Source organism: Nelumbo nucifera, chromosome 8 (genome assembly GCF_055504915.1).
Source record: "Nelumbo nucifera cultivar China Antique chromosome 8, China Antique-T2T, whole genome shotgun sequence".
NCBI lineage: Eukaryota > Viridiplantae > Streptophyta > Magnoliopsida > Proteales > Nelumbonaceae > Nelumbo > Nelumbo nucifera.
Window position 1 is genome coordinate 33,818,442 of NC_142656.1, and position 15,722 is coordinate 33,834,163.

General features: G+C 40.9%; 1 protein-coding gene across 1 annotated transcript in view; it reads right to left on the reverse strand.

Moving 5' to 3' along the window:
* Positions 1–15,722, reverse strand: part of LOC104603181 (pentatricopeptide (PPR) repeat-containing protein / CBS domain-containing protein) — a 110,610-nt gene that overhangs the window by 51,692 nt on the left and 43,196 nt on the right. Inside the window, exon 7 of the mRNA XM_010267152.3 lies at positions 14,329–14,464. Coding sequence (XP_010265454.1) covers positions 14,329–14,464 — 136 coding nt within the window. The remainder of the gene's footprint in view (positions 1–14,328; positions 14,465–15,722) is intronic.

A 15,722-nucleotide genomic window follows, 5' to 3' on the forward strand; every position in this document is an offset into this window, starting at 1 on the left:
CTATCAACCTCTATGCGCTTAGTTCTGTCATGCTAAACAGGATTATGTGCAATGTTGATTGCTGCCTGGTTGTCATAGTAGAGCATCATTGGCTTTTCATAGTCAATACCCAACTCTTCCAAAAGTGATCTCAGCCACAATGGTTCAAACACTCCATGTGCCATTGCCCTGTACTCTGCTTCAGCTGAAGATCTGGCTACTACAAACTGTTTATTACTCCTCCATGAGACAACGTTCCCCGCCACCAAAGCACAGTATCCTGAGATGGATCTCCTATCATCAATACATCTTGCCCAATTAGCATCAGTGTATGCCTCCAACTTCATGTGTTCATGCTTGGCAAACAGAACACATTTCGCTGAAGTGCCTTTCAACTGACTAATGACACTCACTACATAGGAAATATCTGGCCGAATCATGCAGAGATATAACAACTTCTCGAGTAGTCTCTAGAATAATCCCCTATCAGACAATAGTTCACCATTAGTAGCACAAAGCTTGTGGTTTAAGTCTATAGGGGTGGAAACCAATTTAGCACCATGTTTACCAGTCTCTACAAGGAGATCAAGAGCATACTTGCACCGAAAAATGAAGATACCATCCTTAAATCTAGCAACTTCAATTCTCAAGAAATATCTAAAATCCCCCAAATCTTTGATCTCAAATTCAGTGTTAAGAAACCTTTTGAGCTTAATCACTTCCTGAGTGTCATTACCAGTAACCACAATGCCATCAACATAAACAATCAAAAAAGTCACCAAGGAGTTACTTCTCTTCACAAATAAAGTATGGTCAAGTTGAGTCTGTGTGCAACCAAAAGAAACAAGGGCAGCTCTAAATCTCTCAAACTAGGCTCTAGGAGACTATTTGAGACCATAAAAGGACTTCTTCAATTTACACACTTTCCCTTGCATTTCCTTTCCATAAACTCCTGGAGGTAAAGACATATAGACCTCTTCATGTAGGTTTCCATTTAAGAAGGCATTTTTAACATCAAACTGGTGAACGGGCTAATGAAAAGTAGTAGCTAAAAAAAAAAAAAACAAAAACTCAAACTGAAGTCATTTTAGCCATAGGAGCAAAAGTCTCAAAGTAATCAATATCATACATCTGAATGTAGCCTTTAGCAACCAATCGAGCTTTAAACCTCTCAATTGTACCATCAAAATGACACTTGATAGTGAATACCCATTTACAACCCACTAGCTCCATCAAGTCCACAATATCCCAGGTATGGTTCTTATGCAAAGGATCTAACTCAGTCATAATAGCATCCCTCCATTCAAGTTTGGACAAGGCTTCTGATACAAACCTGGGAATCACATGGGTAGAAACAGAGGCAAGAAAAGAATAATACGTTGGGGAAAGAAGGTCGTAGGACAGGTGTTTAGAGATACAATGTGTTGTATACTTCCGCTTGCCTTTGCGAAGGGCAATAGGAAGGTGAAGGTCTGGAAAGGTAACAGATGGGTCAAAGGAAGGCTGCCTTGTGATCTGAGTAGTGATGGGAGGTGCAAGAGGCTCTGTTGAAAGAGTGGAAACAACTTGCCCATGCCTGAGTCTTTGTCTTTGGTACCACCTTTGGACAATAGGATGTGAAGGAAACATAGGAGGATGAGCTAAAGAAGGGGGAGTAGGAACATGTGAGGTAAACATAGTGCAAGGAGAAGCAACAGAAGAAGATGACCCAACAGAATACTCAAAAGGAACTGGAAGAGGAATAGCTAGAGACATAGCAAATGACTCCTCAAAATGCTCCCCCTCAAGAGAAATACTAAAGAAATGAATAGACAGTGGGTGTCACGAACCAAATCAAAACAACAATATCCCTTCTATGTGGAGGCACACCTAAGAAGACACACTTATATGCCTTAGGCTCAAATTTGTGTCTCTAATGATTATGAATATGCACATAGCAGGTGCACCCAAAGACTCGGAGAGGAAAAGAGAAGATTAATGAGGGATTTTTTGAGAACCAGGAGTGGAGAAAAAAGACCATAGGGTGAGTTGGGAGGTAGTAACTAGGAGCAAGAAGCTAGGGGGGCTTGGGATTGGGAATATTAGGAAAAGAAACAGGACGTTGTTGGGGAAATGGTTCTCGAGGTTTCGACTGGAAAGGGACAAATTGTGGACGAAGATAGTGGCTAGCATACATGGGCTGGATGAGAAAAATAGGGATCCAGGAATTTTGGCAAGGGCTACAGCTGCTTCCCCTTGGAAATCCATTCATGATCCGCTTCCAGTTTTCTCCCCTTAGATCAAGTATGATTTGAACTCTAGTAATCAAATAAAATTTTGGGAGCAACTTTGGGTTGGGGACATACCCTTGAGGGACCAATCTCCCTCTTTCTATGCTTTGTCAGGTTTGAAAAATGAACCCATCTCCTCTTTCTTAGTTCCTTCTGATTCTTCTTCTAGTTTTGGGTGGAACCTGAGCCTGAGAAGGGCAATTAGGGATACAGATTTGGGTTGTATTTCATCTCTGCTAGCCTTCCTTGAAATGTATTCTTGGACCCTAGTAAGGGAGACACCAGAGTCTGGACCCCTTCCTCCTCTGGTTCCTTTTCTTGTGCTTCGTTTATTGAGACTTTAGTTCAGCCTACTATTCCTCTTGGGTTGTCCTTCCCCGTTAAAGAGATTTGGAGAAAACCCATTCCTACTCAGGTTGGTAGTTTTTTGTTGGGAAATTTTCCTGGAAAGAATTAACATAAAAGACTTGCTTCAGAGAAAGAAGCCCAATTATTGTTTACTTCCCAATAGGTGTAATCTTTGCAAAGCTGATGGGGAAACGAGTTACCACATTATGGTTACTTGTCCGGTTACTAAAACTGTTTAGGAGTGGGTGTTCTCCCTTTTTGGGTGTACTTAGAATCCCCCCGTGAGTGTGCAAAGCTTGTTCTCTTCTTCGTTTTTTAGATGGCCTAAGAAAAGAGGGAAGGTTATGTGGAGAAGCATTAGGGCAGTAGTGTGCTGGTCAGTATGGGAAGAGAGAAACTTACGAATAGTTTCAAACAAGGAAAGAACCACAGAAAACTTACTAGAACTGATACACTTAAGGGTAGCTCACAGGCTGAAATCCATGGAGCTATTCTCTGAATTTTCCATGGCTGACTTATTGAGAAAGTGGAAAGAGGTAGCTACCTCTACCCATTGTAAGAAGACCTTTAGGCCCTCTTGGTCCCCCCCTCCCGCTAGATTCATAAAATTGAATTTTCAAGGAAGTTCTTAAGGAACCCAGGGCCTTCTGGGATTGGAGATGTGTTCAGGAATGAGGATGGGATTATTATTGCCATGTTCTCAGGCCCAATTGGAGAGAGGATTCTATTAGGACAGAAATTCTAGCAATACTTCAAGGAATTCAAAGAGCAAGAGAATTAAACATTAGATGCTTAGTTATTGAAGGGGACTCAGAGGTGGTGATTAGGTGGCTGAAAGGAGACAACAGTGGTTTGTGGAGCTACAGCAATGAGAAGAAAAAATTTAAATGGCTGAGTAAGGATATTGAGGTGAGGTACAGTTGGGTGAAGAGAAGTGCTAACTCAAGGGCTGACAGGTTAGCTAAGCAAGGGGTGGTTAAGGAATCTCTGTTTTAGGCTAATTTTTAGTCTTTTTCTTTGTCCTCTTGTTGTTGGGGAGTTAAGATAGTTTACCTCCCCCTTTCTGTAATTAAAGTAGTAGAAAACCTTATGTGCTGATTTCGGCCAAGCTTCTTGTGAAAGAAAGAGGAGAAAGTTGGGGATTTCAGGAATAGACAAAGGAAAGGGAAGAAAAGAGAAGAAGGTCGACTAGGATAGTGATCATTACCCTAGCCACCAGACCCTCATTCTATTTATAATTAACTTAAATATGGGATATTACAAAGATGCCCCTAGTAGGGCGGCAACTCAACTAAGTACTTACAATTCCTTTAAAAATAAAAGACTAATGGGCCCAAGGCCCAACAACTTCTTAATTTAAAAGAAAACAAACTAAACATAAATCGGCCCAACATAAATCAGCCCACTCAACACTCCCCCTCAAGTTGGGAATAGATGTCACACATTTCCAACTTGTGTAGATCATGTTCCAGCTTATTCTTCGCACCACCTTTTGTGAGAACATCAGCAAGCTGCAGATCAGAAGAAATGTATGGAAGACAAACTTCTCCAGAAGTTACCCTTTCTCTGATAAAATGTCTATCTACTTCAATGTGCTTAGTACGGTCATGCTGGACTGGATTATGGGCAATAATGATTGCTGCCTGGTTATCGCAGTATAGCATCATAGGTTCTTCTACCTGTACACCGATTTCTTCTAACAGAGAACGGATCCAGAGAAGTTCTGAAACTCCATGTGCCATGGCCCTATATTCTGCTTCTGCACTTGATCTTGCCACAATTGTTTGTTTTTTACTCTTCCATGAGACTAGGTTACCCCCAACTAGGGTGCACACTCCTGAAGTTGATCTTCTGTCATCAAGGCATCCTGCCCAATCCGCATCTGTATAGGTCTCTAGCTTCAGTTGTTCATGATCAGTAAACAATATGCCTCTGCCTGGATGTCCCTTCAAATATGCAAGGATCCTGTCAACTGCCTTCCAGTGCTGATCTCGTGGAGCATGCATGTATTGACTCACTACACTTACTGCATAGGAGATGTCCGGTCTTGTCATACACAAGTAAAGTAGCCGACCCACAAGTCTTTGGTATCTCCCAAGGTCCTTCACTGGTTCAGCTTCTGATGCACTAATTCTATGGTTCTGATCAATGGGGGTGCTAGCTGCCTTTGTTCCAAGCTTCCCTGTCTTTTGGAGAAGGTCCAAGACATACTTCCTTTGAGAGATAAAAATTCCATGTTTCGATCTTGCAACTTCAATGCCTAAGAAGTATTTTAGTTCTCCAAGATCCCTAATCTCAAATTCCTTATGCAGGTTCCTCTTCAGACTATCAATCTCACTCAAATCATTCCCAGTGACAATAATGTCATCCACATAAACAATTAGGACTGACACCAAAGATCCCCTGCGCTTCACAAACAAGGTGTGATCAGATTGAGTTTGAGTGTAGCCAAAATCAATCATGGCCTTTCTGAATCTGTCAAACCATGCCCTGGGAGATTGTTTCAAGCCATATAGTGACTTCTTCAGCTTGCACACCTTTCCCTTTTCAGCATTATCATAAAAACCAGCTGGAAGATCCATATACACCTCTTCTTGCAGATCCCCGTTTAAGAACGCATTCTTTACATCCAGTTGAAACAAGGGCCAAGAGTATGAGGCAGCAAGGGAAAGGAGTATCCGAACAGAGGTCATCTTTGCAACTGGCGCAAATGTCTCTAGATAATCAATGCCATAAGTCTGTGTGTATCCTTTTACAACAAGTCTTGCCTTGTACCTCTCTATACTTCCATCTGCCTTATACTTTACTGTGTAAACTCATCTACATCCAACTGTCTCCTTGCCTTCTGGTAGGTCCACAATCTCCCATGTCTGATTCTTAATCAAAGCCTCCATCTCTTCCTGCATAGTTGTCTTCCACTCAGGTTTGGAGAGAGCCTCACTAACACCCTTGGGTATAGACACTGAATCAAGAGAAGAGAGAAAAGCACGGTAGGAAGGAGAAAGTCCACTGTAGGATAAGTACTGTGAGATACAGTGAGCAGTGCACTTTCTCTTCCCTTTTCTAAGAGCAATAGGGAGATCAAGGTTATCTGTAACAGTGTCAGTAGGATCAATGGGAACTAAAATAGTGGGATCAAGAGGAATACCTGAATCCGTATCAGCCGAATCTGGAGTCTCCAAGGGATCGACAGGAAGTGGTGTGAGTTCTGTTGTAGTGGAATCAACCGCCTTATGAAGTCTCTGCCGTGAGCAATGCTGTGAAATGGAACGCAAAGGAGGTGGCAAGGTGGGTGACATCGGGTGGTGGTCAAGCATAGGAGTAGACACAGGAACTGGAACTGGGAGAGGGATAGACTGCTGACTAACTTCCCCAAAACACTCCCCCTGAAAAGGATCATTTGAAAAGTACATAGATTCAAAAAAAGTAACATCCATAGTAACATACCGGTTCCCAGAGACTGGATCATAGCAGCAGTACCCTTTCTGATTCTCTGCATATCCAAGGAAAACACATTTCTTTGCCTTGGGATCAAGCTTCGAACGGTAAGGGCCAAGAATATATGCAAAGCAGACGCATCCAAACACCCTTAGAGGAATATGAAACATCTCCCCCTAAGGAAAAAGAAGGCTGAATGGGGTCTTGAATCCGAGTACACAAGAGGGCACTCTGTTAATCAGATATACTGCCGTGAGAACTGCATCACCCCAAAAACGAACCGGAACTATGGTTGTGATCATCATGCTTCTTGCCGTCTCAACGATGTGTCTGTTCTTCCTCTCTGCAACACCATTCTGCTGTGGACTATAGGAGTAATTGCTCTGATGGACAACACCATACTCCAACAGATATGAGGCAAGATGTCTCTCAAAATATTCCCTAGAATTGTCAGATCTGAACATCTTTATTCTTGTCCCAAACTGTGTTAGTACCATCTGGTGGAATTGCCTCACCAAGGATGGTACTTCATCGCATGATTTCATCAGGTAAATCCAAGAATATCGAGAGAAATCATCCACAAACAGGAGAAAATAGCGATAGCCACCCATAGAGGAAACATGATAAGGGCCCCACACATCCGAATGAATAACATCAAAGGGAGAAGAACATCTTTTATTACTAGGTTTAAAAGAGTGTCTACAATGCTTTCCGAGTTCACAACCCTCACACTTCAAACTTGACAGACTCACAGACAAACAATTTTGGAAACAAACTCAAAGAAGAAAAGGATAAATGACCCAGACGGTTGTGCCAAAGCATAATCTGACCCACAGATTTTGACTCACTATCTCTACAAACATGATGGCTTTGGTGAAGAGGGAGAGCATCCAAGAGGTAGATTTCATTCACTTCACAACCACTCCCAATCGTCCTCTTTGAATCCAGATCCTGCAAAATACAGCGTCCAGGAGAAAAAACCACTGAGCAGTTCAGATTCTTAGTCAAACTACTAACAGATAACAAATTAGTGCTCAATCTAGGAACATGGAGGACAGAGGGTAAGCAAATAGAATCATTAATCTTAACATGGGATCCATCAGCTATGGACACCCTATCTCTGCTAGAATAGAGTTGATAAGAGGAGAAAATAGTAGAGCAATGGGTCATATGCTCTGAGGCTCCAGAGTCTATAATCCAAGGAGATCTCTCCTTACCTGAAGCAGAAACATAGTTTGTAGTGACATGTGAACTACCTGTGTGGGCAAAAAAGGTAGAGTGAGCTCCACCTGTGCTACCTGTACCTTGTTGTCCGCTTACGGCTGAACTGGAACTAGCTGTATCCCTCTGATTCAAAAGTAACCCAAACCTCTCAAGCTCAGCCCTTACTACAGCAGCTGCAACGGACTCCAAAGCAGGTGTAGTAGGGGGGCCGGAGTATCACCGGTGACTGCCATGTGTGCATTTCCTTTCTTATTCTTCAATCTGGTCGGTACAAGATGTGGGTGAAGCTTCCAACAAGTGTCTCTTGTATGCTTAGGCTTCTTACAGTAGTCACAGACCAAGTCCCTTTTGTCTTCCTTTTTGTTTTCATTGCCATTCTGTTTAGATTTCACAGCACTTACCATAGCAGACTGATCAGAACTGAGATTTTTCATCATTACATCCCTCCTGCACTCCTCTCCTGACACAAAGGCATATGCTTGGGAGAGAGTGACACTGTCCCTAGAAAGAAGATGTTGTCGTGCAATGTCATACTCAGGGTTAAGGCCAGCAAGGAATTCGAACACCCTATACTTCTCTAAATGTCTTTGATAGGTAGCTGCATCCTTGGTGGTTTCCCAAGCAAAGGTCTCTACATGGTCGATCTCCTGCCACAAGGTCTTAAGGACTGAAAAATAGGCTGCAACAGATCTATCTCCCTGCCTTGTGGCAATAATTTGATTTCTCAGTTGATAAGCCCTAGCAACATTCTCCCTTTGTGAATAGGTTTCTGCAACCCCATCCCATATCTCCTTAGCAGTGTTTGCCCATAAAAAGTTTTTACTTATATGTGGCAACATAGAATTACACAACCATGTCATTACCATATAATTTTCCTGCACCCACCGGGAGTTGCCAGTTTCGGGTTTCACCTCTTCACCAGTAATATACCCCAATTTTCCACAAGCCCCAATGGCTATCTTTGCAGATTGGGACCATTCCAAGTAGTTTGTACCATCCAACCTAACTATAGTAATGGTCCCAGCTCCGAAGGGGTCTCCAGCACCTCCTCCCACTGGTCCCATTTCATTCTCGGGCTTATATTCAACTCTGTGTTCCTCCATGTGTCTCAAAAGAGGTACAGAAAACAACCAAAAAATGCAGCAAGAACAAACAGAATACCTTCTGGAACCAACGACACTCCTTTGGTGTCCTGGACTTTCTTCCCACGAAAGATTCCCTTTCGGTGGGATGGGAGAAGAGAGAGAAGAAGCAACCGCCTCTCTAGAAGCCTCCAAACCACATGGAACTTGAATCGCCCCTTACAAAAAACCCAGAGGAACCCTAAAAATTAGGGCACCACTACCTAGGTCAAAATTGAAGAGTCCAACAAAATCAGGACTCTTCCCCTTTCTCCAGCTATAGGGCATACAGATCCATCAAGAAAATCCAAAAACTAGGCTTACCTGAGAGCTTCGATCAGCCTCTTAAATCTCCACGTAGTCAGCCGATCTAGGGCTGCAGGAATGAATCTCTTCAAGAACCTTCAACCTGCTCTGATACCAAGTAGAAAGCCTTATGTGCTGATTTCGGCCAAGCTTCTTGTGAAAGGAAGAGGAGAAAGTTGGGGATTTCAGCAATAGACAAAGGGAAGAAAAGAGAAGAAGGTCGACTAGGATAGTGATCATTACCCTAGCCGCCAGCCCCTCATTCTATTTATAATTAACTTAAATATGGGATATTACAAAGATGCCCCTAGTAGGGTGGCAACTCAACTAAGTACTTACAATTCCTTTAAAATTAAAAAACTAATGGGCCCAAGGCCCAACAACTTCTTAATTTAAAAGAAAACAAACTAAACATAAATCGGCCTAACATAAATCAGCCCACTCAACAAAAGTTTCACAAATCTTATTCATAAATGAAGCTTATTGTTATTGATCAAAAAAAAAAAAAAGAGATCCTCATCCGGAAAAATAAGGCTAAACGGGGTTTTGAAACCTAGAATCCGGGAGGGCATATGGTTAATCAAATATGTAGTAGTAAGGACAGTGTCCTCCCAAAATTTAATAGGAACAGAGATGCAAAAAGGAAGCATCTAGCAACCACAACCACATGGTGGTTCTTCCTTTCCGCCACTCCATTCTGTGGTAGAGTGTAGGAACAATAACTCTAATGAATAACCCCAAAGGTCTCAAAGTAGGATGAAAGGTTCTTCTCAAAATATTCCTTAGCATTATTAGATCGGAATATTTTGATCCGGGTGTTAAACTGGATAAGAATAAGTTCATGAAACTTTTGCACAATAATTGGTACTTCATCCCGGGATCTCATGAGGTAAATCCAAGTATAGCAAGAAAAATCATCAATAAAGAGGATAAAATGCTTGTAACCCCCCATAGTAGGAAAATGATATGGCCCCCAAACATTAGAGTGCACAACATGAAAAGGAGAAATAGACCTTTTATTACTTACTGAATAAGAATGTCTACAATGTTTCGCAAATTCACATGACTCACAGTAAAGACTCATTAGAGATTTTCCCTTAAACATGCTGGGAAACAAATGGCTCAAAGCAAACAAAGGTAAATAACCAAAATGTAAATGACATTACATTACTCTATCAATAGGCTCTGACAAAACAGACTCTAAGACTACTCTATTAGTTGGTCCAAGACTCTTATCAGGTGTGTCCAGCAAGTATATTCCATTCGCCTCATGGCCACTCCCAATCGTCCTCTGAGATTTCAGGTCCTGAAAAATACAATGAGTAGGAAAGAAGGTTATGCTACAGTTCATTGATTCAGTCAAGCTACTAATAGATAAAAGTTTGGTATTAAGCTTGGCGACATGAAGAACAGAGGATAAGACAAGAGTGTCAGAGGCTTTGATATCTCCTTTGCCAGAGATGGGAACAAGAGACCCATTAACAAGGGATATCTTCTCTCTACTAGAGAGGAACTGATAGGAACAAAAGAGGCTAAATATACTGGTCATATGGTCTAATGCACCAGAATCAATAATCCAAGGGATTTTATGATTACCTGAAGCAATAGCATGATTTGCAAAAGCATGAGTACCTGAGTAAGCAAATACGGATGATGAGGTGTTGCCTGAACGGTTGGATGCTGAAACGGTGGTCTCCAAGTGATTAAGTAACCTCCCATACTTTTCAAATTTTGCCCTTACTGCTGCCAGATGCTCCATAGCTGATTTTTCTTCACTTTCTCTATTTCCACCCTCAGGCATTGTGGAGCATTAGCATTTTAGGCTTCCTAGTCCGACCATTCTTCTTAAAGTTGTTATTGTTGTTGTTCTAAAACCTATCCAGGAGAAGGTCTACATGAAGTTTCCAACAAGTGCCCTTAGTATGCTTTGGTTTCGTATGGTATTCACATGTCACTTCTTTCTTCTCAGTCAGCCCTTTTGGTTTTATTCCAGCATGTGCAAAGTGTTCTGTAGGTGGTCCTTGTAACTGTACTTGTCACCTACTCTCTTCACTAGTTACCATAGCATATTCTTGAGCAAGAGTGACCTCATCTTTGGCCAAGATATTTTGCCTAGTAATGTCAAACTCAAGGTTGAGTCCTATAAGAAACTCAAACACCCTGCTTCATTCCACTAGTTTTCTAAATGTCTCTGCATCCTTAGTGTTCTCCCATACAATTGTCTCCATAACATCAATTTCCTACCATAGTGACTTCAACATGTAGTAAACTACTATACTCTTCTCCCCCTGTCTCAGATTGTTCACATCACTCTTCAACTTATAGGCTCTTACAACATTTAACTTCTGTGAATATGTTTTTGTAACATTGTCCAAATCTCCTTGGCTAAAGTCATCCAAAGGTAACGTTGACTTATATGGGGCTGCATAGAGTTGACTAACCAGCCAATCACTGCGTAGTTCTCTTGCATCCATTTCTCATACGCAGGGTCTGTCTCTGCAAGTTTCTCCTTAATGCCTGTGAGATACCCTAGTTTACCTCTACTACAAACATAAATTCGTATAGAATGTGCCCATGCTAGATAATTGGTTCCATCTAGTTTAATTGTGGTCACTCCGGTCAAAAAGGAATCTACCGGACCAACCCCAAATACTGGCATCTGCTTCATTTTACTTTCGAATTGCTCCATTGATCAAACAAAAATCAAAAAACTATTTATCAAAAAAAACAAAATTTAAAAAACTAATTTTTCAGTCTTTATAGACCTAACTAAGGTCAGTCCAGTACCAGGAGATTCAAAAACTAGGGTTTTACTGCACCCAACTGTCGAGGAAGAGAGAAGAGGTAGCCGCTCCTACCAGAGCTTCTCAACCTTCTTCAAATCTCAATCGCACACTTCCGGGGATCAAAATAAGCCTCCCAAGCCCTAAGCGCCTCACCCAATCCTTCTCCTTAACCTGAAAATTGAAAACTCTCTAGTCGGATAGGGTTTTGGGTTCGATTTCTTTTTATTTCAGCAGTTCATAGATAACTCACTGCCATAAACCCTCCTTTCCTACACTAATCCAAACCTAGATGGGTTTCACAAAGAAGATTGATCTCCACCCAAACCCTAGCCGCCGACGTTCTAGTCATGTTCACCGTGGATGAATCAATCTGGAGCACCGTACCAGCACTAGAAGCAATGGATCTGAGGCATTTCTCAATATAGAAGTTCAAGGGAAGTTGAGGAAGGATTATCCACACAGGGACAATCGAAGGTTCATAACCCTTTACCCTTCTCAAAATCTAGAGACCATCTAAAGAACCTAAACAAGAAATCCTTAATTCTTAGAGATCCACACAACCAAACCCTAAGAAATTCTTCCTCATATTCAAATCTGATTAAGACATGCCTCTGACCAATAGTAATAATCACTATATTGTGTTGTAATTTGAAAGTTCTTATCAGCACCTCTTTGATCTCTTGAATAGGAAGTCTACCATAAGGGCATTTACCAACAAAAACCAGATGGAGAGGAGAACAAGTTTTGGTGATTTCTTCCTCTAAGAAGAAAACCATAGGTCCCCCCCCCCCCGAAAAGAAATAGCTTTCGCATCAAGATCAACATGATTAGGCTTGATAGCTTCCAGGGCCAAGGATGAACATAGGCAATCAGCAAAGGAGTGTGAACGATCCTCAGGAGGATTGGCTTCACCGCTTGAGAGTTCTCTAAATTCTACCAAATACAGATAACATGACTACAATACAGTCTAAAATAAATGATCCCTTCCCACCACCTGCTTTGCTAGTGTATCAGCAAATGAATTAGCATCCCTTTTCACCCAATGCACATTGATTTCCATTCCTCAAGACAAGCATTTACTCCTTTTATCATTTATATGGCACCACCATCCGGCTTCCTCTTCCTTTTGCAACCACTCAATAACTAACTTTGAGTCTCTCCTCAATAACTAGCTTCTAGATATATAGCTCTCTAGCCCTTTGAAGACCTTCCAGCACAGCCATAATTTCAGCCCTCAAAAAATCACCACACCAATCAATCCTGAGTAGACTCAAGATGGCACTACTTGGGTGAAGCATTTAGGATTGAGAATACGTTTAAGAAGGAAAAAGAAGTTATTTGAGAATATTAGAACTCTCCCTTGAATGGTTCTAAAATTGGATTACCCACAAGTCCATGCATAATAGTGACACTTGGGATGTAGTTGATTTGCCTAAAGGGAAGGAACCTATTGAGTCCTAATGGGTTTACCCCTTGAAATATCATGCAGATGGTTCTATTGAAAGGTTCAAGGCACATTTTGTTGCTAACGGGTATACACAAACATATTAAATTGTTTACTTGGAGATATTCGCCCCTATTGCTAAGATGACTTCTATGAGAGTTTTGTTATTCTTGGCAGATAATTGTGACTGTCCGCTCTATTAATTTTATGTAAAGAATGCTTTTTTGAATGGGGAGTTGCATAGAATAGTCTATGTCTCTTCCTCCTGGGATGTATGGAAAAGAAATGCAGGGTAAAGTATGTAAACTGAAGAAGCCACTCTATGGTCTTAATTAATCACCTGGGGCGTGGTTTAAGAGGTTCAAGGCTGCCCTTGTTCACTTCAGTTATACACAGACACAGATCATACCCTCTTTTGTGAAGATGAGAATTCGAAGGCCTCCTCAGAGAAGATCCGGGAACCCAGAAAACAAAGTATTGTGCAGATCCAGCAGCTGTTGAGAGAGAGTCAAATAGAAAACTGAACCAGGTTCGCAGCTTCTAGGAACAATCAGACTAAGACTAATCAAAACAGCCCTAAACACCTGTATGAGCGGGCAAACAGTTCAAAATGTTGAAAATCAAAATATTCTCCACGGTATTTTCTATTCAGATGATTGGAGACCTGCTCTAATACCATGTCAGAATTAGAAGATCATTAAGAGAGAAAGAGAAGAGAGGGAGAAGGAGAATACAATCTGTATGGGTGTGTCTAATGAGACTTACACCCAAGAAAACAGACTTTATGTTAATGAAACGAAAGGACAATTCTGCCCTCTCATAAAGAATAATACAAGTAATGTCCAAAAAGGAGTTGTACAAGAAATGTAAAAATACAGAACTATCCTCCATCACTTCCACAGTTGTGTGTTGTTATTGGTTCAAGGCTGGTGGAGTGGATGTTGGTCACCCAAGATTTGGAAGGCTCAAGAAGAGAGAATTTCTTTGCTGAATTTTGGAACACTTTAAAGATTTGATTCCTTGTTTTGAATTAGTTGTAGTCGGTCTATGTTGGAGTTTATGGTTGTAGTTTTTCCAGTAGGTGATGCCTTGTCGCCTGGTTTCTTTGTACACCTTTTATTATTTAATGAATTTTCTTTATTATTTATCTTAAAAAAAACCATAAATGTATATAAAAGCTTTATGTTTCTCCAATATATTTCGTCATTCTTTTTATGAAATATTTTTTCTTGGAAAACAAGATTTTATCTTATGTCTAGGTTTCCTATCTTAAATGCACACAAGTTCCACTATTTTAAATCCTGTTGCTCTTGGTTGTTTTTCCAGTATTATTAAACAAATACCAAAAATGTCAGAGCTCCCCAAAACAATCTGATCAAGAAAACTTCCATAGAATCACAAATGTAGCATGCCTTTCATTGAGCCACAATTTAGGAGCGCATCAATTATTGCAGTGTATGCAACTCGATCAACAAACAAATCATGAGATGATTTTATTTCCATCACAATCTTCTGAACAGAAGGAAGGTCTTTGCCATCTCCAAAACCCTGTAAATCAATTTTTTCACAAGAATATTAGGAAAGAGATACAAATTTCTCAATAGATAAATCTACAATCTACCTCCACATAACACTAAAAGAAAATCTTTCCCCTCATTTTTTCTGATGGATAACTCTTCCCCTCATCACAAATACATAAAAATAAGAAACCACCATTTAAGCCCCAAAATTTACTCCCTATGGGAGGACAGCCAACTTAATTTATTAATTCTCAAAATAAATCAGCCTATGAGAGGGAGGTACATGGAAGCCTTAGAACTCTAGAGACTTTATACAAGGTCTCCAACACATAAATATACAACAATAACATCTAGAAGACCTTTGTTAGTGGTGTTAGTGAAGGGGTATTTTGGTCTTTGCACTTGTTGAGAATGTTGATGTGTACTGTTATGTTAGTTCGAGTGCCTCTTACTTAAATAAGGGCACTTAAGTCTTTTCCAATAAGTTAATAATATAATAACAGGTCTGGCCGAATCTAGGGATAACTTTTTCTCTTATTCGAACCAGACCTTCTCTCTTTTCTCTCTTCTTCTTTCCTCTCCTACTTCTACTTCTTGCTGTTCACTTTACTTTACAGTCAACGAACAAGACAGAATTCTAGGGCAGGTCGAACTTCAACATGGTATCAGAGCAACATTGAACAAATCAGACTTGCTAGAATTCTGTCTTCTACACATTCGAACTAGGGTTTCTCTTGGGTTTCTCAGCTGTGAGTTGGAGACTGGGAAAAGGGCTGAAAAGGAGTGATCGCCCTCTTCCCTTAGAGGTTCCTATGCCTCCGATTGTGTCGTTGGTGATTGGTTGCTGTGGTTTCTAAGCCCTAATTAGGGCTGGTACGTGTGGTGCAGTGGTGTCTCAGTCCTTCGTGTGGTTGGCCTTCAGGCGATGAGGTAAAGTTTTTTTATGCATATTTTCTGTTATGGAATACATGAGAGGTGTAGTACAGTTCGTATAATGGGTTTTCAGATTGCAGTATGCTAGGGTTTATGCTAGGGTTTATTCTGGTTTGTGTGTGATTCGAAGGGCAATAGTGTCTACTTAATGGTGAAACTTCCGGTAGCTGTGGATTAGGGTTTGTGGTGTTACAAGTGTGGTTTTCAGCATTTAATATTGCTGAAATTAGTGTGCAGACTTCAGTGAGTAGGGTTTGTGGTGTTGCAGTTTTCAGCATTTAATATTGCTGAAATCAGGGTGCAGATTTCGGTGAGTAGGGTTTGTGGTGTTGCAGTTCTCAGCATTTATTACT